Source organism: Terrapene carolina, unplaced genomic scaffold (genome assembly GCF_002925995.2).
Source record: "Terrapene carolina triunguis isolate 2854851 unplaced genomic scaffold, T_m_triunguis-2.0 Scaffold210, whole genome shotgun sequence".
In the NCBI taxonomy this organism is placed as follows: Eukaryota; Metazoa; Chordata; order Testudines; family Emydidae; genus Terrapene; species Terrapene triunguis.
The window spans coordinates 49,199,462-49,221,039 of NW_020664561.1; the positions used below are offsets into that span (position 1 = coordinate 49,199,462).

A 21,578-nucleotide genomic window follows, 5' to 3' on the forward strand; every position below is an offset into this window, starting at 1 on the left:
GGTAGAGGTGAATTAACACATATTTATGAGGATCCTATATACAGCAGTTCTTAAGTTTAAGTCCGTGAGATGCCTTCTGAAAAGAAAGAATCCTGGCCTGTACTTTAGCAAATAATTCAACTGAGGTGCAGGAAGAAGGGGGAGAGGCTTAGTTATACATAATACTGCCTTAGCATCTCTCTACCCCACAACAGAAGCAGCATTCAAACATTCTTCTCACAGTATAATCTACATTTGTCCGGAGTGTCTTGGTAGACTAATAAATAAAGACCTCTGCTCAATGTGCAGCTATGGTCAAAAAAGCTAACAAAATATTAGATGCACAGGAATGAGACGATGAACAATACAAAGAGTATTATAATACCTTTACATAAATCAATGATGTTGCCTTAGCTGGAATACTGAGTGTAGTGCTGGTCTCCTCATCTCTAAAAAGCCATTGCAGTCTTGGAATAGGTTCAAAGAAGAGTGACCAGAATGATCAAGGGCACGGAAAAGCTCTCTTAGGAAAAGAGATTAGAAAGACTGTGATCGTTTAGCTTAGAAAAGACATGAATAAAAGGGACTGTGATAAAACATATACAATTATTAATGGTCTAGAGAAGGTAGTTTGGAAGCCTCTGTTCTCCTTGTCTCATAAGAATAAGGGGCCATTCAATTAATTTTAAAAGTGGGAAAATTAAAACCAATAAAAGGAAATATTTTTCACATGATGTGTAATTGTCGAACTCATTGCCACAGGAAATTGTTGAGGCCAAGAACTTATTAAGATTCAAAAAGAGACTGGAGAATTATATGGATAATAAGAATATCCAGAGTCATTGTAAATAATGGTATAAATATTGTAAGGGACATTAAATCTTATGCTTTGGGGCTTAAACCAATCTCCACTTCAGTGGTGCACAAACTTTTCCAGTCATGCCCCCCTTTACCATTAACAGAATGTGTCCATGTCCCCCACCCCACCCCATTACTGAACAGCCAAGGCTTCCTCAGCAGCAGAGCTTGGGCTGATGGAGGAGATAAGTGAGAATATATGAGAGTAAACTCAGATCTGACATTTCAGTGTGGACTAAAATGTGCTGCTTCAATAGGGTGCAAGTTATTTGACCCCTTTTGGGTTCACAGCTAATTTATGACTGAAATGTCTGCCTGTACCTCACTCATTACCACTTAGAATTCTTCCCCCTGCATGTTGATGAGCCACAATGCAAATTCGTTTTTGCTGCCTTGTTTGTTTTTAGGGATGATTTTCACAAGACTGTGCTGTGTTCCACAAGCAGAAAAAATCCTCCTGGGATTCTTCTTATGTCTTCTGTGTCATAATCAATACGATGTACGTGTTCAGGCTTTTCCTCTGCAACCTGGAGGACTAGCACCTTGAAAATAAAGCTGAGATACTCGTGTAATTCCCTGAATCCAGGAGTTAGGGCTTTAAATACCGAACCTTTTGAGGCTGGCAATAAAAGCACAAGAGTAGGCAACCCTGCAAATGTGCTTTCTAGAGCTGGCCCGTGAGTCGTGCCGTGCTGCTAGTGAGACACATGGCCACCGCGTTACAAACAGCGGGGGTGGAGCTGCACTGGGGATGGGGTGACCCCGCTGTGCCTGCGGGAGACGCTTTGGGCAGAGGGGCCGGTGACGCTGCCATAGGGCGAGAGCTCCGGGCCCAGGCATACCCAGCCCCACCCACCTGTTGTTCCGTCCCAACGTGCGCAAGGCGCGCGCACCCACCTCTCCCGAGCCGCCTGGGGCTGCTTCCTGCTAAGTCACCTGATCGCGCTCTCTGTCACGTGGCCGCCTGGCTCCTCCAATCAGCGGCCCCGGTGCGCTCGGGCCGTCAATTCAAACAGTTAGACCACGACGGTTAGCAAGTGTCATCCTGCTGGGTGGTCGCTCCCCCCCGCCCCCATCCCCGGCCTGCGTACGGGGCCGCGGCGAGCAGCATGGAGAGCCGGCTGGTGACAGCGGGGCCCTACCGCGCCACCAAGCTGGTTAGAGGGGATGGGGGCTGCGGGTCAGCACACAGGGCCGGGGGGGGGGGACTCTGCCGATGGCGGGGGAAGGGTCTGTGGGGTGCCGGAGTGTGCGGTGCAAAGCGATTCCTGGTGGGGAGGGGGACTGGAGCCCCTGAGGCGACGGGTGCCAGGGGAAAGGCAGCAAGGAGCGATGCGGCCCGGGGGGGACGGGGGAAGGCAGCAAGGAGCGAGGCGGGCCGGGGGACGAGCCCCTGAGGGGACGGGGGAAGGCAGCAAGGAGCGATGCGGGCCGGGGGCCGAGCCCCTGAGGGGATGGGTGACGGGGGAAAGGCAGCAAGGAGCGATGTTCCGTGGACTGGCTGGGAGGGATAGGGACCCGTGGTCTAAATGCGCTCAACGTTTTGCTTTAATCTTCTCTTCTCCCCCCCCCCGACCCCCGCGTGCCCCGTTCCCGCTCCCTTGCAGTGGAATGAAGTTACTAAATACTTTCGAGCAGGGATGCCATTGAGGAAGCACAGGCAACGCTTCAGAAAACACGGGAATTGTTTTAGTGCCGTGGAAGCCGTGGACTGGCTTCACGAACTGCTAAGGAACAACAGGAATTTTGGTCCAGAAGTTAGTAGGCAACAAACAGTTCAGTTACTAAGAAAGTTTCTCAAGAATCATGTAATTGAGGATATAAAAGGAAGATGGGGATCAGAAAATCTAGATGACAACAACGACCTATTCAGGTGCTGTACGGGTGTACACCCACTGCTAAACTGTGAAAACTAACCAAGAGTACTCTGTAACGAGATCAACAGTTACTTTCTGTGGGGAAAGTAATTTTCAGTCAAAAGCAATACTGATTCACCAGGAAGTCTGCTTTTCCTCTACTCCTTCATTAATAATGCTGTTATGGGCTGCAGCCCAGCATTTCTGTAGCACTAAGTGCAAGGGGCCTGTCACCAACCCCACCCTGGCCCCAGAGCTTGCAAGGAGGATAGCATGCATAAGCATTCCTACATTGTGCTGTCTCCCTCCCGCACCAGTGCCTTCTATCTACAGCGTACAGAAGGTATAATCAGAGCAGAATCCGCTCCAAGGACTTAACTTGAAAGTTGAACTTCTCCCTACTGTCCTCCAATGAATTTGAGAGAAGGGAATGATATTTCAAAGCTAATTTGGAATTTTGCCTAATTTAAATTACGTATATGTTGTAGAGGTGTTTTGTGTTTTCTTCTTTTTATCTTAAGCCTCTACCGAGTCTTATTGGAATCATCACTGGGCACTATATTTTTTGATGAAACTATGTTCTTATCTTTTAATATGTTCTGAATGCGTTTACATTTATCTTGTTAATTATAGATTCCCTTCAACCTCTCCAGTTAAAACTTTGCAAAGGAGGTCTCTATTGAAAGAGAACACAGAAAATATTCCAAAAGAGGAAGGAAGTCTCTTTAAACTACCACATTTCTCCAGGAGGACTCCTAAAAAACATGAATTACTTGATACCCTGGTAATAACTTGTGCTTCTTATCAATCATGTGTTCTTTTCAGCATTAGGAAAACAAAAATAATCACCTCCTTTAGTGGCTGTATCATCTACTTCTGTAGAATCTTCATCTCCAGTTGAAAAAATAAGCTAGCAGCTTCCTTTGGACTATTCTCAGTGAAGTACAACAGTATGAGAATGCAACAGAAAGACACAGCAGCCCTGGTAACAAAAAGCCTTTATGCTATATGTGGCTGCTTACAGCTTGGAGTGCAACCTAAGATCTTAAGAAACTTGAACGGTCGATGTTCAAAATACTGTTTGTATGAAAACCATCTTAATTGTAAACTTTTATGTAGACTTGCTGAAATCTGACAAATTGGAAATAGTGAAATTAAGTACACCTCTACCTCGATAAAACGCTGTCCTCGGGAGCCAAAAAATCTTACCGCGTTATAGGTGAAACCACGTTATAGCGAACTTGCTTTGGTCCGCCGGAGTGCACAGCCCCGCCCACCCGGAGCACTGCTTTACCGCGTTATATCAGAATTCGTGTTATATCGGGTCACGTTATATTGGGGTAGAGGTGTATTTGTGGCTTTTAATTGTATGTAGTAGATTGAACTACACTGTACAGTACAAACTGAAATCTATATATACAAGCTCTTCTCTTACCTACAACTTTAGATTAACTATAGAGTAGTATTGGCTTACTCTTTTTTTTTCTCATTTAGTCACATAATAACAGAACTAAAAAAGATCACTTAATGCTCCTCCTCATTCCCCCCCAAAATATGTTTTATATATTTAAATATTTGATTCTTTTTTGTCAAATGATTAAGATTCTTCATAAATTCTTACAAACTATATATTTTAGGAACACTAAATCAGGATACATTACTTAGCTGGTAACTTGCCTAACTCTACAACCTTGAATGTAGCTGCCCAGTCATTATTTGTTTTATTCTTTTGCTAATTTTTTTGTGCTTCTGACTTTCTGAATTTAGGCCCCAGTCCTGCAAGCACTTACACATGCATTCAATATTTAGGGCCTTGGTTTCCCTTTTCATTCTGCATTTCGTTACTTTTGCCTTTAAATTTCAAAATTATGGATTTTTTTTTTCTGTGGTGGACAGTAAACATTAGCAGTGGATGGAAAAGAGTTTTAGCCTTCTATATTAAATTGGGATAAGACCCATTCAGTGATAAGAGAGCTTAAATTATAAAAAAAAAAAATGAATGCGTTCTTTAATTTGGAATAAAGCCTTCTTTACAAGTGTATGTGAGTAGGTTTTTGTTTTTAAATAACATTTTACTGGAATTTTGAGTTTGGCTTTTGAGATGCTTCAGAGAGTCAACAAAATATAACACGTATGATTGCTTATTTGTAGGAGAACATAGAAAACACAAAAAGTGAAATAATGGAAGAAGACAAGGAAAACTTACACAGGAAGAAAATAAGTCAAGAGGATATAGAAGAAATTTGGCGAAACATAATTTTGATACAGTAAGTCAATAACAAACTGGAAATAGTTGGGGAGAGTGTGTGTATATATCTTTTCCTGCCAGTACATAGGGATTAGGCCATTTTAGCTTCAACATACTATCAGAGCAGAAGGTACATCCATGAGTACATGCTGTGTCAATAATCAATGATCTAAACAATTTATGAATTGCTTGCTTCTTGCTGTTGGCTCTTTCTGTTGGTTCAGACAGACCTTTCTATTGGTTCAGACAGACCTTTAGTCATCTGGCATAAAAACTTACCTCTGACTCTTGGAAGCATTGGTCTTGGACTAAGAACTTCGAGTTTAATAAGTTAAATTTTGAGTTTTTCCTTGTTGAAGAGGTCCTAAAGTAATTAGCTTGTGTTCACGTGCTGTCAAGACTTCTGAAACAACATTTGTTCTCTTCCACCTTACAGCTTGCAAACCATTTTAGGTCTACCCTCTCTGGAAGAAGTCTTGCACTCAGCCCAAGTAATTCCTCAATATGTCATGTACAACATGAGTAACACAAGTAAACATGGTGTTGTTGTTCTGCAAAACAAATCAGGTTTGGTTTTGTTTTTGACATTTGCTTCAAGTGCCAGTATTTAGTTATTGTCAAGTGGGAGATGACAGTAATTAACTATAGTAGTTCTTAAAACAGATTTGCTTAGAGTGATAAGCCTATTTTTCTTTCAAAATTAGAAAGTAGGGCAGGTGAGAATGTAATAAGTATAGTGATTTAAAAATCATTCTATGTATTCTTTTAAAACTAGTTAAATTTTATATATGATTCCTGTATTTAAAGTTTAACGTCAGGTGGCTAGTTTATATAGTGGCAGTTGCTGAACAATTTTCTTACTTTTTTTTGTAGAAGACCTCCCTCATTGGGTATTGTCAGCTATGAAGTGCCTTGCATACTGTAAGTTATACAAAAGTAGTCTTTAAAATTTCAGATATGAAGAAGCTTATTTTGGGGAGTGGAAATTCCAAAATGTTTGCTTATATGTGAGAGGTACTAGGCTCTTCTACACTGGATGCAAGTTCAACTATATCTAACAACCTGACATATTCAGAAGATATAACAGTAGGCTGCGTAAAACAGTTGTGTACAAAGGTGACCTGTAAGGAAGAAGAGGTAAAGATAATGAAGTTATGTGGTGTGCATTAAAGAGGAAAGAGATCCTATAGACCAATGTACTACTCGTAATCATTGAGTAGACTACCTAAATATCCTAGTGGCAGGTTGCTTTCTATGGATCCATGCATGAATCTCTCCCTACCCTTTCAGAAGGGGATGATCAGCTGGGGAGTTTAACTGAAGTGAGGGAAAGATGGCAACACTCCCCAACCAATTAGGGAATCTGCAGGAACATACAACGTAGAACTCTATTAATGTTATATGGAGCCCTGCTATGCTGGAAGACCTCCCTATCTCTTCTCACCATAAGGAGGGTTCCAAGTGGTAGCTACAGACTCCTGAGTCACTGGAAGAAGCTATGCTGGCAGGGAGCTGGGCAGAGATGAAACTTGAGTCTTCAGGCACAGTGCCTCTGTGTGGTTCCTTCTCAGATGTGGGATTTCAGGGACTAAACTACCTGCTTCTTGCACAGAACTGCCTGCTTCTCCCAGGCTGTGAAATAATTCAGAAAAAAATCTGAGCCAAACCTTGAAGAATTTGCTAGTTTGGCCTGGCCCAGCCCATAATAGGCATCAAAAGTGCTCAAGATTTTTGGCATTTTTGATGCAAAATCTGTTCTCATTGCAGAAAGGAATATTCCATAGTTTCCACTCTAAAGAACTATCTTTATTAGCTACTATCCTTAATTGAAGGTGTGACAAACTTGCAGCACAGTCCTCTCCACTCTAGTATTTATATAGAAAAGAGGGAATGAAATGAAGAAGTGGAATATTTTCAAGACATAGGTATATGTTCCTATATTGTAGAATCAGGATAGCAAAATTAAGCGAATTCTCTTGAGAAATGAATGGGCGTCACTTCTATCTATGTAATGATCTGCACTGCATTTTTCAAGTTGTTGGCTTTGAACTGGATTAAAATAGCCTTTTAAAAAATAATGTAAAATTTAGCAAAAAGTTTATAAACTTAAAAAAAAAATACTTTACACATGTGAAGTGGGCTAACAGAAATGACTTCACTTGGGCTTTTGGAATGTCAGTCTTTCACTTAAAAAAAACAACAACACACACACGCTTTATAAATGCTGATGAATGTATATGCATGACTGTGTTGAAAGTCTTGTATCCAGTTGAATTCTTCATCAGTTGTACAGTGTCTGATATGTAACTTTTTTTTGAGAGAGAGATTTTGGAAAGGTAGGGAAAACATGAGTTTGACCTCATTGAGCTTCCTGTAGAGCAGTTCTCCTCAAAGAAGCAGTTTGGGGCATGCAAAATTTAGAAATGTCATGTCTCCCAACTCAGTTTTCACCATTTCACATGTACTGTATCTGCACTGGTGCCTATGCCATTGTGTGGCTTTTTTGCTTCCTCTCTCTGCACAACCTCCAGCAAAGCTCCATAAGAAGCTGTGGTGGCATTGGCTGTGTCATTGCATGCATATATGTATCTCTCTAACTGTTCAGTAGCAGCTGCAGGAGGGGCCCATATGCAGCTAATAGAGCTTGGAGTTGAGTTTGCAGTGGGTGATTCACAGAAAGTGTCATTTCCCCCCATTGCATGCACAGCCCCTAAAAAGCCAAAGTCCATTTGTGAAGAAAACTGTAAAGGAAAATGGGGACAGGGCAGATGATGCTGCTTTGCTTCATCCTAGCCCATCTTTCTGTGGGGGTATGGTGGAGACCCATCTGCAGGGAAACTCTGGTTCCGTTTATTCTCTCCTTGTCCTCATCCATGCCCATAAATTGGTTAATTACATGGTTCATTGCCCACTTTTGAAGATGCTGTATTGGATGAAGAGCAAACCTGAAGTGCGCAGTTGTGATCATCCAGAGGGGGAGGGATATAGGTGAACAAAGTTTGCTGTTATTGCACCAGTTATGTAAGCTTTCAGTAGCGTGTGTGCACTTTAAAAAAAACAACCAAACACACACCTGTCCCCTAGCTAAAAACAAAAAAAAACTTTAGCAGCTGTATTAGTGAATTGAGCCCTAAGCATCTTGAATATGAAAAAATCTTAAATCTATTCTGAGTATCTGAAAATAAACTCCTAGGTGCCTGTAATTTTTGTTTTATTGCTTATGTGTATGTAATCTGTTTGGTTTGGGGTATTTTGGGTGTGTGTGTGGTAATTTTAACAGAAAAACTAAAATTAATTGCTTCTTTGGGCTCCTTTTTTAGGGGTGGGTGAGAAGCAGAAAGGGTTGAAGTAGTCAAATAAGGGACTTAGTCTAAATTATTAATATTGAAGTATCTATCTTCTAAAGTTGAGTGACAGCTTCTTGCTCATCTGTTGCTATATAAACAGTTTTATTCTGTTTCTGCATACTAGTTACACAAGGCTGAACTACTGGTCCAATGTTTGTATAAGTAGATGGCTGACATGACACTCCTTGAGAAATACTAGGCTGTCCGTACCATTCTTTCAGCTAATGTTGCAGAAGTTTTTTGTTGTGTGGTTTGGTGGTGGTTGTTTTTTTTTAAAGGTGATTATGAGAATAGTACTGTCGTGAGCCTTCTTTCCTCACCTTCTTTTTAGGGCCTAGAAGTAATGACATGAGCCAACCAACTTACATTGGTTTTGAACGGGATGTGTTCAGAACAGTCGCTGATTACTTTCTCAATCTACCTGAACCATTGCTTACTTTTGAATACTATGAACTGTTTGTGAATATTCTTGGTATGTATGACTTGAGAAATAACCTATTTTGTTAAGTGTAAAGTACAAATTTGGGTCTAGTGGGTTACACACATGTAATTGTGTGCAGAATTTGGCCCCCAATCTTTATGGCAGTATGAATTTGTGGGAGGCCACCAGTGCAGTAGTAGTTCTACATTACAATCTGAGTGAAAATACAACTACATTTTTGTGACAATAAATCTCAAATAGTGTAAACTAATCCTAGTCTTGGTTTTAAAAGCTAAATGTAAAGTTTTATTGTCCTTAGTCTTGCATGTATGGGCTGTTTGTTGCATGTCTTGTTTAATGCTTTTTTTTTTTTTTAGCTACAACTAACAATGTGGACTATATTAATGTCTTATATTTGTTGACTGTTCTGTTTTACTTAGCTACTTCAGTTCGTTCTTATCTTGTTCACTTTCACACCACTTGCATCTTAACTTGTATTTCATTTTCTGATAGTTGTGTGTGGCTACATCACAATTCCAAATAGACCCAGTGGAAAACACTGTATCCAAGATGAGGCGTGTGACCCACAGCCTTCAAAAACTCTGCACTTGAACTCTTTCAAGTCAACTGAATGTCTTCTACTAAGTTTACTTCGAAAAGAGACTGAAAAACAAGAGGAAGAATCTGAGTCTTCTGGAAATATTTCCCAAAATGAACGTACTCTTCAAAAAGAATGTGCTAAAAAATTACAGCACTATAACTTGGCATGTAAACGAGCCAGTGCTCATGATCTAAGAGGAGGAAGCTGTAAAAATCTGTCAGGTTTAAGGAATGAACAGGCCCTGTCTCTCAAACTTAGGGCAAGGTGCTATTCTTTGGAACAAATTGCAGCTACTACCTCAAGTTTTTGTAATGAAATGGGATCAAACTCTCTCTATCAATCTGACATTAACATAATATCAGGCAAAAATAAGGAAAACCCACTACTACATTCTGGGTACAAAGCAGAATTGCTGTTGGAGCTTGGATCAGATAGCACTGGGCAGAAAGAACTGTGTGGTTCCAGGAGAGTGTCTGCATCAACAGTTCACGACCAAGAGCTATGTAATGGGAATCGCAAATCTAAGCAACTCTGCACGTCTCAGAGTTTACTTGGAAGCAGTAAGTCCAGAAATTGCAGTGGCATCAACACACCAGTTGCTGAAATCACAGTAAAACCATATGCAATAGTTCATCTTGGACAGAGGAAGTCAAGTACTACCAGTGTGGTTACTATAGTAGAAAATGAGCCTAGGGATTCTGATATCACAGTCAATAAAAGACTCTGCAAAAGTGCAGTAGAACTTTCAGAAAACTCTTTCACTCCAGCTTCCTTTATGTTGACTGGCACGCAAAGTAAGATTGCTCTCCAAAGCATGTGGTATTGGCTTACTGTGTTGACTAACTGTCTCTGCTTTCCTACTTTCTTTGGCCCCATTATTGGATTTTTAAATAGCAAAATCTGTACTTCATGGTTTGTTTAAAGAATATTCTAATGGCTATAAAGTTAAGTAACTTAACTAATTATATTAAATACAAGCTTTTGTATCTTCCATAATACATGCTCGTGGGTAGTATCCTCTCTTCCCCAAATAGTGATGTCTAAGCAATTCACCATATTTTGCTCTTTGTTCAAGTAAGTACTATTTCTTGTGATACAAACATCTGAGAGAAAGGGAGGAATCAGCATAGATTTCCCTGCTTCTAAGTGATGTCTCTTCATGTTCTTTGAAACTGGATGCTGAATGAAGTTTCTCGGTGTCTTTAGATGCCTGGAAATTGGCCAAACAATATATAATAGAATAACAGAAAATACTCAACACTAATGTGCAGAAATAGCTTCAGTTATATTCCTCAGCTAGTCTTGACCTGCGTCAATAATATGTGTCAGAACAAAATGAGATTAACTGGGGGTGAAGACCATGCAAAAAATGTTGAAATAACTGATCCCTTTTTATGTTAGAGCAGACTGTGCTATAAAGTGGCTGCTGTCTTAACTGAATAAAATGAAATTGCTGATATTGAGGTACCACTGTCCTTCATATTGTTTCAAAACTTAATTACAGCTGTTTTTATAATTATTAACTTTTAGATCTTCTCCGGCCTCATTTAGAAAGAGTTGCTATTGAAGCACTACAGATATGCTGTTTGTTGCTTCCTCCACCAAATCGTAGAAAGCTTCAACTCCTAATGCGTATGATCTCTCGAATCAGCCAAAATGTTGATATGCCTCGACTTCATGATGCAATGGGCACGAGGTCTCTGGTAAGACACCTTTTTCTAAGAGTATGGATAACTTTATTCAATAGCATAAAAATAATGCTTAAATCTGAGAAAAGCAAGAATATTCAATATTAACAGAGGAACTTAGTCTTTGTCTCACTAATTCTAGTATGTAACACAAATATGTCACTCCTGGTATACTTGTGAAAATCTGTATCAAAGTAAACTCTCTTGTTTAACTCCATCTGAACATATTCTAAATAGATTTTTGGGGAAACTTTTTTATTTGAACAGCCTTTATTAACTTTTTAAAAGAACAGAAAAGATTCAGTATTCTTTTTGCTTCAATGATTCCTTCTACACCTCACTGTCAATAACTAAATTGATATTGTGAATTAAATTCCTACAAAACCTTGTAAGTATTTTTTTAATTGACTCTCTGTTTTAACTGATATGAACACAAAACTTATTTTGCTTTCCTGTAACTTAAAAGGTCTAATGGATATATTTTGAAAAATAGTTTTTGGCTAAAACTCTTGCAGTGTGTCTACTTGAGGTAGTTTATTTTTGTTTTGTCCAGTATGGAGTGAATTTCCATAGCCGAGCGTTAGCATAGCCTTTTTATTATATAAATGTTATGTCAGGACTCTAGCTATTGTACACCGATGCCACTAGATGTTAAAATTAAAGAATGGACCTAACTGTAGGGTTTACATTTTGAACTCTAGTAGGTCCAATGCCAGAAAGGAAACAGAAGTGAGTCTGTTAAAGGCTTAAAGCTGTAAGGACTGAATTTAAGCTTGCAGTGGAAAGAATAGAGGTATTTACAGTTGTTAGAATGACATCAAACCTTTGTTTAGTTCTCTTACCATACTACCTACAGTTATTTAAAAACACATTAAACAAATACTGATTAAAGAATGTTAATTAAAAATGGGAAACAAGAAATGAGTAAATACTTGTCAGTTATTGCAAGTGATGTAACAGAGTTTCTGACCATTTATGCCATCTTGAACTCTCTTTTTTGTATAAGAGACAAGGGTGTTAGCCAGTGAGTTTTCCTACATAAACTGGAAGGATGGTGAAGAACTTAGTATGGTTTGGTTGAGGTATGGAACTAGAACAGTGGTTCCAAACTGGGGTTCGTGAACCCCTGGGGATTCGCAAAATGTTACAGGGGGTTCTCAGGAAAAAATTCCCTAATGGTGGACAGAGCTGTCCCTAGGGACCCCGGGCAGCACAAGGCCAGGAGCCCCTGGACTTCCAAAAGCTAGGCAGATCAATGCAAGCATATCTATCACACTGAGGAGATTTAAACTTCAAGACTCCTTATAAGAAATGGAAAGGGAGGTGGATATTTTTTGCTGTTTTTAAAATTAAATAGGCCGCTAGTATTGTTTTCTAAATTATTATGAAAAACAAGTTTAAGCTTTGTTGTAATGTGTGTTGTTTGCCTGGACTGCTCAAGACCTGAATGCTTGTGTAGAAGGAATTCTTTGAGTTGGCTTCTTAAATACCTTCATGCTGTTTCACATCTGATACTCCTTGATGAAACATAGGAGCCTTGTCTTATAACAGGCTTATTCAAAGTGATACAAGCTACGAAAGTGAGATCTTGGAAGAGTGTTGCTGTTTTCATAATGTAATAAAAATACAGTAATGATAAATAATAATTAATAATAAATAGTGTGTAATAAGCATGTCATAAAAATTTTATATTTCCAAGATCACTGCTTTTATAATTTATACTCAGGTAAAGGAGAAAATCCCTGGAAATATTCATTTTTAAGGGGGGGTTGCAAAACTTGACATTTTAGTGAAAGGGGTTCACAGGTTGTTAAAGTTTGAGAACCACTGAACTAGAAGCTAGGCAGATCTGAGTTGTATTCCCAAATCAGTGTATACAGCCCTTACTACAGTGGGGCCTTTATCACTGATTGGGGCTTCTAGATCCTGCCACAACACAGTCTGTAATGATTCTGGGGAATTCATAAATATTATTAATAAAGTGATTTGAGATCTGCAAAGGGAAGACGGTATATAAGTGCAAATTATGTGTTGTTTGGCTTTTTTTTAAGGAGAGCACTTCCCCTAACTTCAACTGAATATTGTTCACTTCTTACTTAAACTATTGCTGTTTTGTTCAGCAACTGCCACATTTCATCCCAAAGATGACTATTTCATAGACAAACTTATTCCTATTGTATTTTGTAAAGCACTTGGGATCCACTAATACATTTGGGTGAAATGTGCCAAATAAATACTAGTTCATTATTCATTTAGCGCTGTTGGTATTCCTCTGCTACCTTAAGCAGAGGGGAGTTAAATTTGGAAGAACCTAGTGGGCAGGTGAGGAATAGAAATATCAACTCTGTGGCATTTTAGCCTCTAGATCAGTGGTTCTCAACCTGTTTACCATTGTGGGCCACATATGCAGCTCTCTATATGTTATTTGGGCTGCATCCACACTGTATATACTATCTGTATGGCCCTGAGGATGTTACATGGGCCACAGCTGTGTGCTGATTGGGCCAGGGGTTGAGAACCACTTCTCTAAATCCTGCAGTATTAACTCCCTCTGAGTCTCCTCTTCTGCTGCTACTCTGCAAAACCAGGAGATGTTTCCATGGGGAAAAGTAACCCTGATAGCTATTTCAAGGTGTGTCGCTTTTCCTACATAGCAGAGAATGTGAATGTGAATGCAGTTTTCTTGTACTCTTCTTCCTGGTTAAATTTTTTTGAATTTGAAACTCAAAACTGTAAGCTCTAGTTAATCATAAAACTAGAATTATACTCTGTTCTTATACAAGCATCACTTTGTTTCAAATGGGGGAAAATGGCAGATTTCCTCCTTGCTCCATTAATATATGTCAATAGTGCAGGAAAGTGAGGTACACCTCTACCTCGATATAACGCTGTCCTCGGGAGCCAAAAAGTCTTACTGCGTTGTAGGTGAAACCATGTTATATCAAACTTGCTTCGATCCACCAGAGTGCGCAGCCAGCCCTCCCCCCCCCCCCGCCCCAGAGTACTGCTTTACCGTGTTATATCCGAATTTGTGTTATATTGGGTCGCGTTATATCGGGGTAGAGGTGTACTTTGATGCAAATCTGTAGCAGGGAATGCAGTATGGAACTGCAAGGAGAAGGAAAAGAATCCAAATGCCATAGTTGTACATACTAACAACCTGTTAAAACTTCTAGATGATACAGACTTTTTCTCGATGTGTGTTATGCTGTGCAGAAGAAGTGGACCTTGATGAGCTACTTGCCACAAGATTAGTTTCATTTCTAATGGATCACCAGCAGGACATTTTTAAAGTTCCAACTTACCTACAGGTTGCAGTGCAAGATCATATAGAATCTCTAAAGACAGCTCAGGTGGGTCCTGTGACAAAAAGTTGAAACCTCTTTGCTAATTGCTGTTTATGAATTGTAGGGTATTAAACTACTACTGTCAGTTTAAAAAACAACTATATTCCATTCCTTTTTTTTTTAAAAGTACAAACTTTCATGCAACTAGCTTTACAATTATAGATAGGTTTTTCACTTTTTTTAGCAATTTAACTTTTTAAAACTTGCATTTAATTTACAATGTAACTGAATGCCAGTGAGGCAATAACTTTGCAACCAAACAAGATCCTTCAAGCATGTGTAGACTTTTTTGTTGCCCTTCTTGTTTCAGTTCCAGTATCCAGGGGAAGAAATCAGTGCTATTTTGCCAACTTATTCATATTGTAAGCGGATAACTCCTCAGGAGTTCGATGAACAAAAATTTTCTATCTCTCAAGCTGCAGTTGCAGAACTCTTGGAGAACATTATCAGGGACAAAAGCTTGTCTCTGAAAGACAAAAAGAAAAAGCTAAAACGGGTAAGAAAAGAAATGGGCTATTCTGTTTTTTTGGGTTTTTTTTGGTGGGACTTTGGTTTTGGGTTTTTTTTTTTTAGAACACTCAGTTGTAGTTTGCAAGATGGTTTTTAAAAATTCATAAAGGTGGAGGAGAGAATTAGTTATCTAATTACTAGATCCTGGCACATCAGCAAACTCTTTAAAAATGAATTCTAGTCTGATAGCAAAAAGAATTGGGTACAGCCATCTGGATGAGTACTTGTCATGATGGCAACTTCTGATCCTGTTTTGAAGGGGGCTTGGTCTCCACTATAAGAATTCATGTTGGTTAGCAACAATGTTTTTCAAACTAAGTACAATTTAAGAGTAAAACACAAATCTTTTTTTTTCAAAGCCCTCTGCATTAAATACCAACTCTGTGGTAGGAATTAGAGTTATTTCTTGTGATATACTAAATGCACCAGGTTTCTTGCTTAATTTTTGAGCCGGGATCTTCACTAGGTAAAACTCTGATGTAAAGGGCACAAAAATAAAAATAAGTGGTTTTGGTTAAATTTTAAGACCAGATTATTTGGAATGAGAAGCCCTCTTCTGACCAAGTAACTGGTACTTTCTAACATACTGATAGAGTTCTGAACAACTTACATATTGCTTCAGGTTATCTGATATTTCTAAATTCTACTAATCTGCTGTCTAATAGTCAAACTAAAAGCTCAACAACTTTGGCAGGACTTAATGCTGGAGGATTTTTTTCTCTTGCAGAAAACCCTTGGCAAATATCTCTGATCAGTGAATAGTGTACTTGTCCCAGAATTTACTAAGCACATCTTGTGACCCAAACACAGCTCCACAAAAGCTGCTTTTAAATTTTCAAGTTGCCCCCTTTTCCCAGCCTCCACAAAAAGAATGATTTTGTAGGACTTGAAATGTTTCTTAAACTTGGTCACAAACCAAAAGGCTGGGCCTCCATTTTTTTTTTAATTAATTGAAACTGGCTATATGAAATAAATAGTACCAGCATTGGTAGAGTAAACCTTTTGACTACCCCCAAATTTCTTTGTGGAGACGGGAGGGAATTCCCCATGCACCCCTTGCCTTTCAGCCCTGCAAGGATCAGGCTACAGCCTCTGCAGAGTTAGGAGTGTAGAGAGAGCTCTAGCTGTACAGCTGCTTCCTGTGGGGGGGGGGGGAGGGCTTTGATCTTGGGGCTCACTGCATTTGCTCTAAACTGGCCCTGTATGCATGTGTATTTTTGGACAAAAATGCTCTGGTGTTGTGATATTGAAATGCACAAGTTTGCCTCAGTAGCTCAAGCTGAGGCCTAGGTCTAGCAGAAAGCCACACAGATAAAAGTACAGTGCTCATCTGCACAACCACAGCACACTAATTGCTAAATAAAATTACTGTGCTGGAATAGTCAGTGAATGTTGTGCCTTCATTATACCTGAAGGCAACCAGAAAAATGCATAGTGCTTCTCTGGCATTTTCTGGCACACTGCAGTGCGTGCAATGACTTTTTGTTTGAAACTGAAAGGTTGGGGGCAGGGGGTTATGAATATTGTTTGGTTTTGGTGTACCACTTCCAACAAGCACATGCACCACATTCTGGGAACTTCTCATATAAAGTCAATTAATTTGTAAGACTGCTGGAGGCCATGAGAATTAGTAGTTTTACTCTCTGCGCTTGAGGCAGACACTACATACTTTCCTGAAATGATAACCCTGTGGAGCATGTTGGCTTTTTTGTTGTTGTGGGTTTTTTTTAATCCATATGCTCTTTCCTTTAGGAGTAGGTCCAATTATTTCTGCCATCCACCCCAAGCCTATAAACCAGGGGTAGGCAACCTATGGCGAGCTGATTTTCAGTGGCACTCGCACTGCCCAGGTCCTGGCCACTGGTCTGGGGGGCTGTGCATCTTAATTTAATTTTAAATGAAGCTTCTTAAACATTTTAAAAACCTTATTTACTTTACATACAACAATAGTTTAGTTATATATTACAGACTTATAGAAAGAGACCTTCTAAAAACGTTAAAATGTATTACTGGTACGCGAAACCTTAAATTAGAGTGAATAAATGAAAACTCGGCACACCACTTCTGAAAGGTTGCCGGCCCCTGCTATAAACTGTGCTGTCATTTTGAAAAAGCTGACTTCATCAGCAGAAAGTTTTTGATCTGTTGAATAAAGTTCATATACCACTTCCCTCTTCCCGACCACTGCACCAAAAAATAGAAGAGATAATAGGAAAGCAGCTTGGTTTCAGAAACCCATTTTTGATGTGATATTCCATATCTACAGAGCTGTAGATATTCCAAGCTGCTTTCCTATTATCTCTTCTATTTTTTGGTGCAGTGGTTGGGAAGATATCTACAGATATGGAAAACAGGATGAGTAGGAAGCTTTCCCAGTACCATCAAAATTTGCATAATTTAAACTTTAATGCAAAAAACTAAATTTCTATTGTTATGGTCATAAAAGATTCCAAATGAGAACAGAGTGTGTGCCAATGCAAGATTGTCTTCCTTTGTCTGCAGATAGCTAGCTCCAGTTTTGCTATGCTGCAGAAGGGTGAAAGCTGACTGGAATGTTCAGAACTTTGTGGATGGTACAAACTGATAAGCATGATGTGTATGTCACTGCTGTTTGACAAAGTCAGGAACAACAGCAGAGACTAACATTTAAAATGGGGAGATGGGTGTAGTTCTGCATAAGGGTAACTGGCATTGGCTGAGTACAGGATAGAGGAGTGCTTGCACTTACCTCCATCTCCAACACAGTAGCCAGTAGACCATGGAGTGGGAGTGGGAAAGAAAGAGAATGTACTTCTTTTTTGTGTGAGAGAGAGAGAGTTCAAAATTATCAGAGTCGGATCTGAAACATAAAACCCATGAACAGGGTTCAAGCATGCCATCCGGGTAGGTATTCTAGCACCTCTTTCCCAGCAGCTGTTGGAGGCAGAAAGAGAAGGAAAAAAGGATACTTAGCACTAGAGCGGAACTAAAGAGTTAAGCCATGCTATATTATAGAAAAGAAAATGTAGAGTAAAGCCTTGAAGGGAAGTAAGGCCTGACAAAACAAAATAGGGAGTACTATACACTTTTAAACAATGCATTAAATAGAAATGGGATAATATTACAGTTGAATGCAGTACAAAATAGTTATTTTCCTGTAGGGCAGGGGCCAGGGGTTTGGTAGGATATCACAGCAAAGATATTTTTCATCCTGGCTAGCAGGCTTACTCCCCAGACTAATAGGTGACTAATCAGGTTGTTATATTTTTCAAGCTCTCTGTATCTTCTTTTAAGTAGTTTTTTATAATTACTCTTTTGTTTTTTAGTTTCAGAAGGAATATCCACTGATCTACCAGAACAGATTTCCAACTACAGAAAGTGAAGCAATATTATTTGAAAACAAACCAACAATTAAGCAACCAATGCTTAGCCTGAAAAAACCAAAGTTTCGTAGTGTAAGATACTATTAGGTATTCAACTATACCTCTTGAATCTATTTATCTGATAGGTATATGCATAATCTAGTGAAGGACACTTACTATGAAAATCTGATATTTACTTTGTGGAGGGGGAGAGAGATGTGCACATGCACACTTTATGTTGAAAGGTGCCAAAGTATCTTTCTTCTGAAGATCACTTTTCACTTATCAAATCTTGAAATGAAATAAATATTTAATGTTTACAAGTTACCCAACACATACAAACAAATATTGAGTTGTATGTGTTGAATCTCAGAAGTAGAAAGAAATGTGAAAAGAAACATGAAGTTATTAGTAACCAAAAAATGTCTGTGTGTTATTACTACAGTCTGGGAAACTAATGGTATACGTATTGTTGTAACTTTTGTGTTAAATCTGTTTTGGAAATGATGCTATTTAAATTGTAGTTTTGGTTTTTAATCATTTCTTGTGTACTGTATAAAAGCTCTGGTTGGCTACTCCGTATAGTGTGTACTTGCAACAAAACATTACCTTTTTGGATTGAGAAAGGTGACATCCGGGCCCCACTGACTTCAGTAGGGCTAGAAATTCACCCTGGGTTAGGAATTAATCTGTTTATCCAACTTCAAACTCGTATATACTTTTCATTTGCACTCATTTGTAAATCATTAAAATCATCTTAACTTTTTAATATATTTATACATGTTAAAACTATTATACTTGATTTTATATGTATTTCTAATTTTTGATGGAAAGCTGATCTCAAATACATGGATAACTGACCTGATATTCTGCTCGAACAAAATAAGTAAGAGGGGAGGATGATATATGCCAATTTGGTTCAGTGTAGGTATATAGGTATTGTATATTAGGCTTCAGTGTTTTATTTATAACACTGCTGAGCTGGCTTTTACAAGACTTTTGGAAAATGTCCGTATTGTTCCCTCTCTTAAACATCATGGGTGATATTATGGCCCTAATGAAGGCAATGGGAGTTTTCCTGTTGACTTGGTGGCTAGGATTTCATCCCTTATCTTCAGCAGGATTTTAAATCTCTGTGCAATAAATTTCACATCTTGAAAGTAGTTTTTTTTCCAGGTATTTCCATATACTATGTTATCATTTGTGTACTATTTTTGTTGTTGTTGTTGCCAGGGTTTTTTGTGGGTGGGTTTGGTTTTTGTCTTTTAAATTCAGGACAACTTGTGCATATGTAGAATGTAGGGGGCTTTTGTTGAGAGGGCGGGTTTGTTTTATCCATTCAGTTTTATGGATCACTTATTTGTGTATTGTATTTAAGCACTTTTGTGTATTGTTAAAGGTATAAGTTAGATGTAAATGGTCACTGTTAGTTATGCTGGTGATTTAATGTAGTTAAATCACAGTTTATTATCTATTTAATGCAGAAGACTTGTCATATTGTTAAATTCTTTTGCACACTGTACATGCATATTAAGCCATACCGAAACTAAACTTTGATTGTAGGGAGCACGTGTTTTTGTGTGTGTGGTTTTTAAACTCTGGATTTGTAGATAATCTTTTTGGATGAAGTCCTGGCCCTATTGTAGTCAATGAGAATTATACCATTAATTTCAGCAGGACCAAGATTTCACCCTTTAACAATCCAGATCCAGCCCCTAAATTCAAACATGTGGAACTGTAAACATGTGAGTAGCCCTACAAGGGGATTACTCTTTGTAAGTGTTTGTAGAATTGGGCTTGCAGCTTGTACATAAGTAGCTGCACTACAGCTATAAAACAACAACCAGCTAAATTATTTAGAATCTTAGTGAGCTGCAAAAGGTGGGATGAAGGCGGGAGGGGGTTTGTACCATTCTTTATGCATTTATAAAAGCATAGCCTGAAAGTCATTTTGCCCACCCCTCAAAAAACAAAAAAATCCTGATTGTTTTCTTACAGTAGAAATGCGGGTCTTGTCTGCCTTGGACTTATGGGAGATAGTAGAATTAGTGAAACTGATAGAAGAAGGGAATGGATTTTCTTTTAGGGTGGTTTGAAACGTAGTGTTTGTTAATGCCTTTATACAGCATATAGTAGTAAAAAAGCACAAACCTTCTTCCCTTTCCCTATGCAAGTCACCTTTAAAGATTCCGAATCAATAGCTATACACTGTGAAATACATCAGAAGTATTATAATATCACCTGTGAAAGATAAGAATTTGTATCCAACAACAATTAGCATACATGGTGACGGAGGGATCATGAGATTCATGGACAATGTTGCTTGAAAGCTGGAAGAGTGACTTATGTAATGGAATATTCATTTTGATACCTGTCTGTTTTAGTCTTTTGTGGGAAATCTATGGGATGGGAGAGTTTATATTACCATGTCATCTGAACTTGCTCAGAACAGGATGGGATGATGTGGAAGTAAAAGTGCATGGAGGTTAAAAACATTGCTCCATTGCTGCCAACCGTGTGGCTGCATCAGTGGTCAAGGTGAGGTATGTGTGGAGTTTAGTGATGAGCCAGGCTGAGTGCATTTAGGCTTAATTCTTGTTTAATGCATTTGGAGATACTTGGAGGGAATGTAACTAAAGTGTAAAGCATAATTAGTCTTCAAGTAGTAGTCCATAAGGACACAAGAATGACCATACTGGGTCAGACCAATGGTCTATCTATCCCAGTACCCTATCTGCTGACAGTGGCCCACGCCGTATGCTTCAGAGGGAATGAACAGAACAGGGTAATTACTGAGTGAGCCATCTCCCATCATCTGGTCCCAGCTTCTGGCAGTCAGAGGCTTAGGGATATCTAGAGTGTGGGGTAACAACCTTGACCATCTTGGCTAATATCCATCGATGGACCTGTCCTCCATGAACTTATCTAATTCTTTCTGAACCCAGTTTAGTCTTCACAACATCCCCAGCAACAAGTTCCACAGGTTGAGTGTGCATTGTGTGAAGAAGTACTTCCTTATGTTTGTTTTCAACCTGTTGTCTATTAATTTTATCTGGTGACCCCTGCTTCTTGTTTTATGTAAAGGAGTAAATAATCATTTTCTTCACATCATTCATGATTCTATAGACCTCTATCCTATCCCTCGCCCCATAGTTGTTTCTCTTCCAACCTGAACAGTCCCAGTCTTTTTAATCTCTCCTCATATGTAAGCTGTTCCATACTCCTAATCATTTTTGTTGCCCTCCTCTGTACCTTTTCCAATTTGAATATCTTTTTTTGAGAAGGGGTGACCAGATCTGCACACACTATTCAAGGTGTGGGTGTACTATTGATTTATATAGTGGTATTATGATAGTTTCTGTCTTATTATCTATCCCTTTCC

At 39.0% G+C, this 21,578-nt stretch overlaps 1 protein-coding gene across 2 annotated transcripts; it reads left to right on the forward strand.

The window, feature by feature from the left end:
* The first annotated feature begins 1,904 nt into the window (after positions 1 to 1,904).
* Positions 1,905 to 19,756, forward strand: LOC112115961 (DEP domain-containing protein 1A). Of its 2 annotated transcripts, XM_024213206.2 has the most exons (12): positions 1,905 to 1,994; positions 2,445 to 2,710; positions 3,327 to 3,477; positions 4,845 to 4,960; positions 5,378 to 5,508; positions 5,815 to 5,862; positions 8,620 to 8,760; positions 9,223 to 10,104; positions 10,841 to 11,013; positions 14,175 to 14,351; positions 14,656 to 14,841; positions 18,161 to 19,756. In XM_024213206.2, exons 1-12 carry the CDS (start codon positions 1,947 to 1,949, stop codon positions 18,302 to 18,304), a joined length of 2,463 nt encoding a protein of 820 aa, XP_024068974.1. In that variant the 5' UTR covers positions 1,905 to 1,946; the 3' UTR covers positions 18,305 to 19,756. The 2 variants fall into 2 exon arrangements, with proteins under 2 accessions (XP_024068974.1, XP_024068977.1); XM_024213209.2 differs by lacking the exon at positions 9,223 to 10,104.
* The last annotated feature ends 1,822 nt before the right edge of the window (positions 19,757 to 21,578 follow it).

Bases quoted from the DNA above. Each gene is read 5' to 3' on its own strand.
- LOC112115961 (XM_024213206.2), top strand. From the start codon at position 1,947: ATGGAGAGCCGGCTGGTGACAGCGGGGCCCTACCGCGCCACCAAGCTG. The intron at 4,961-5,377 runs GTAAGTCAATAA...TCCACCTTACAG, and splicing joins CGAAACATAATTTTGATACA to CTTGCAAACCATTTTAGGTC. The intron at 5,509-5,814 runs GTTTGGTTTTGT...TTTTTTTTGTAG, and splicing joins TGTTCTGCAAAACAAATCAG to AAGACCTCCCTCATTGGGTA.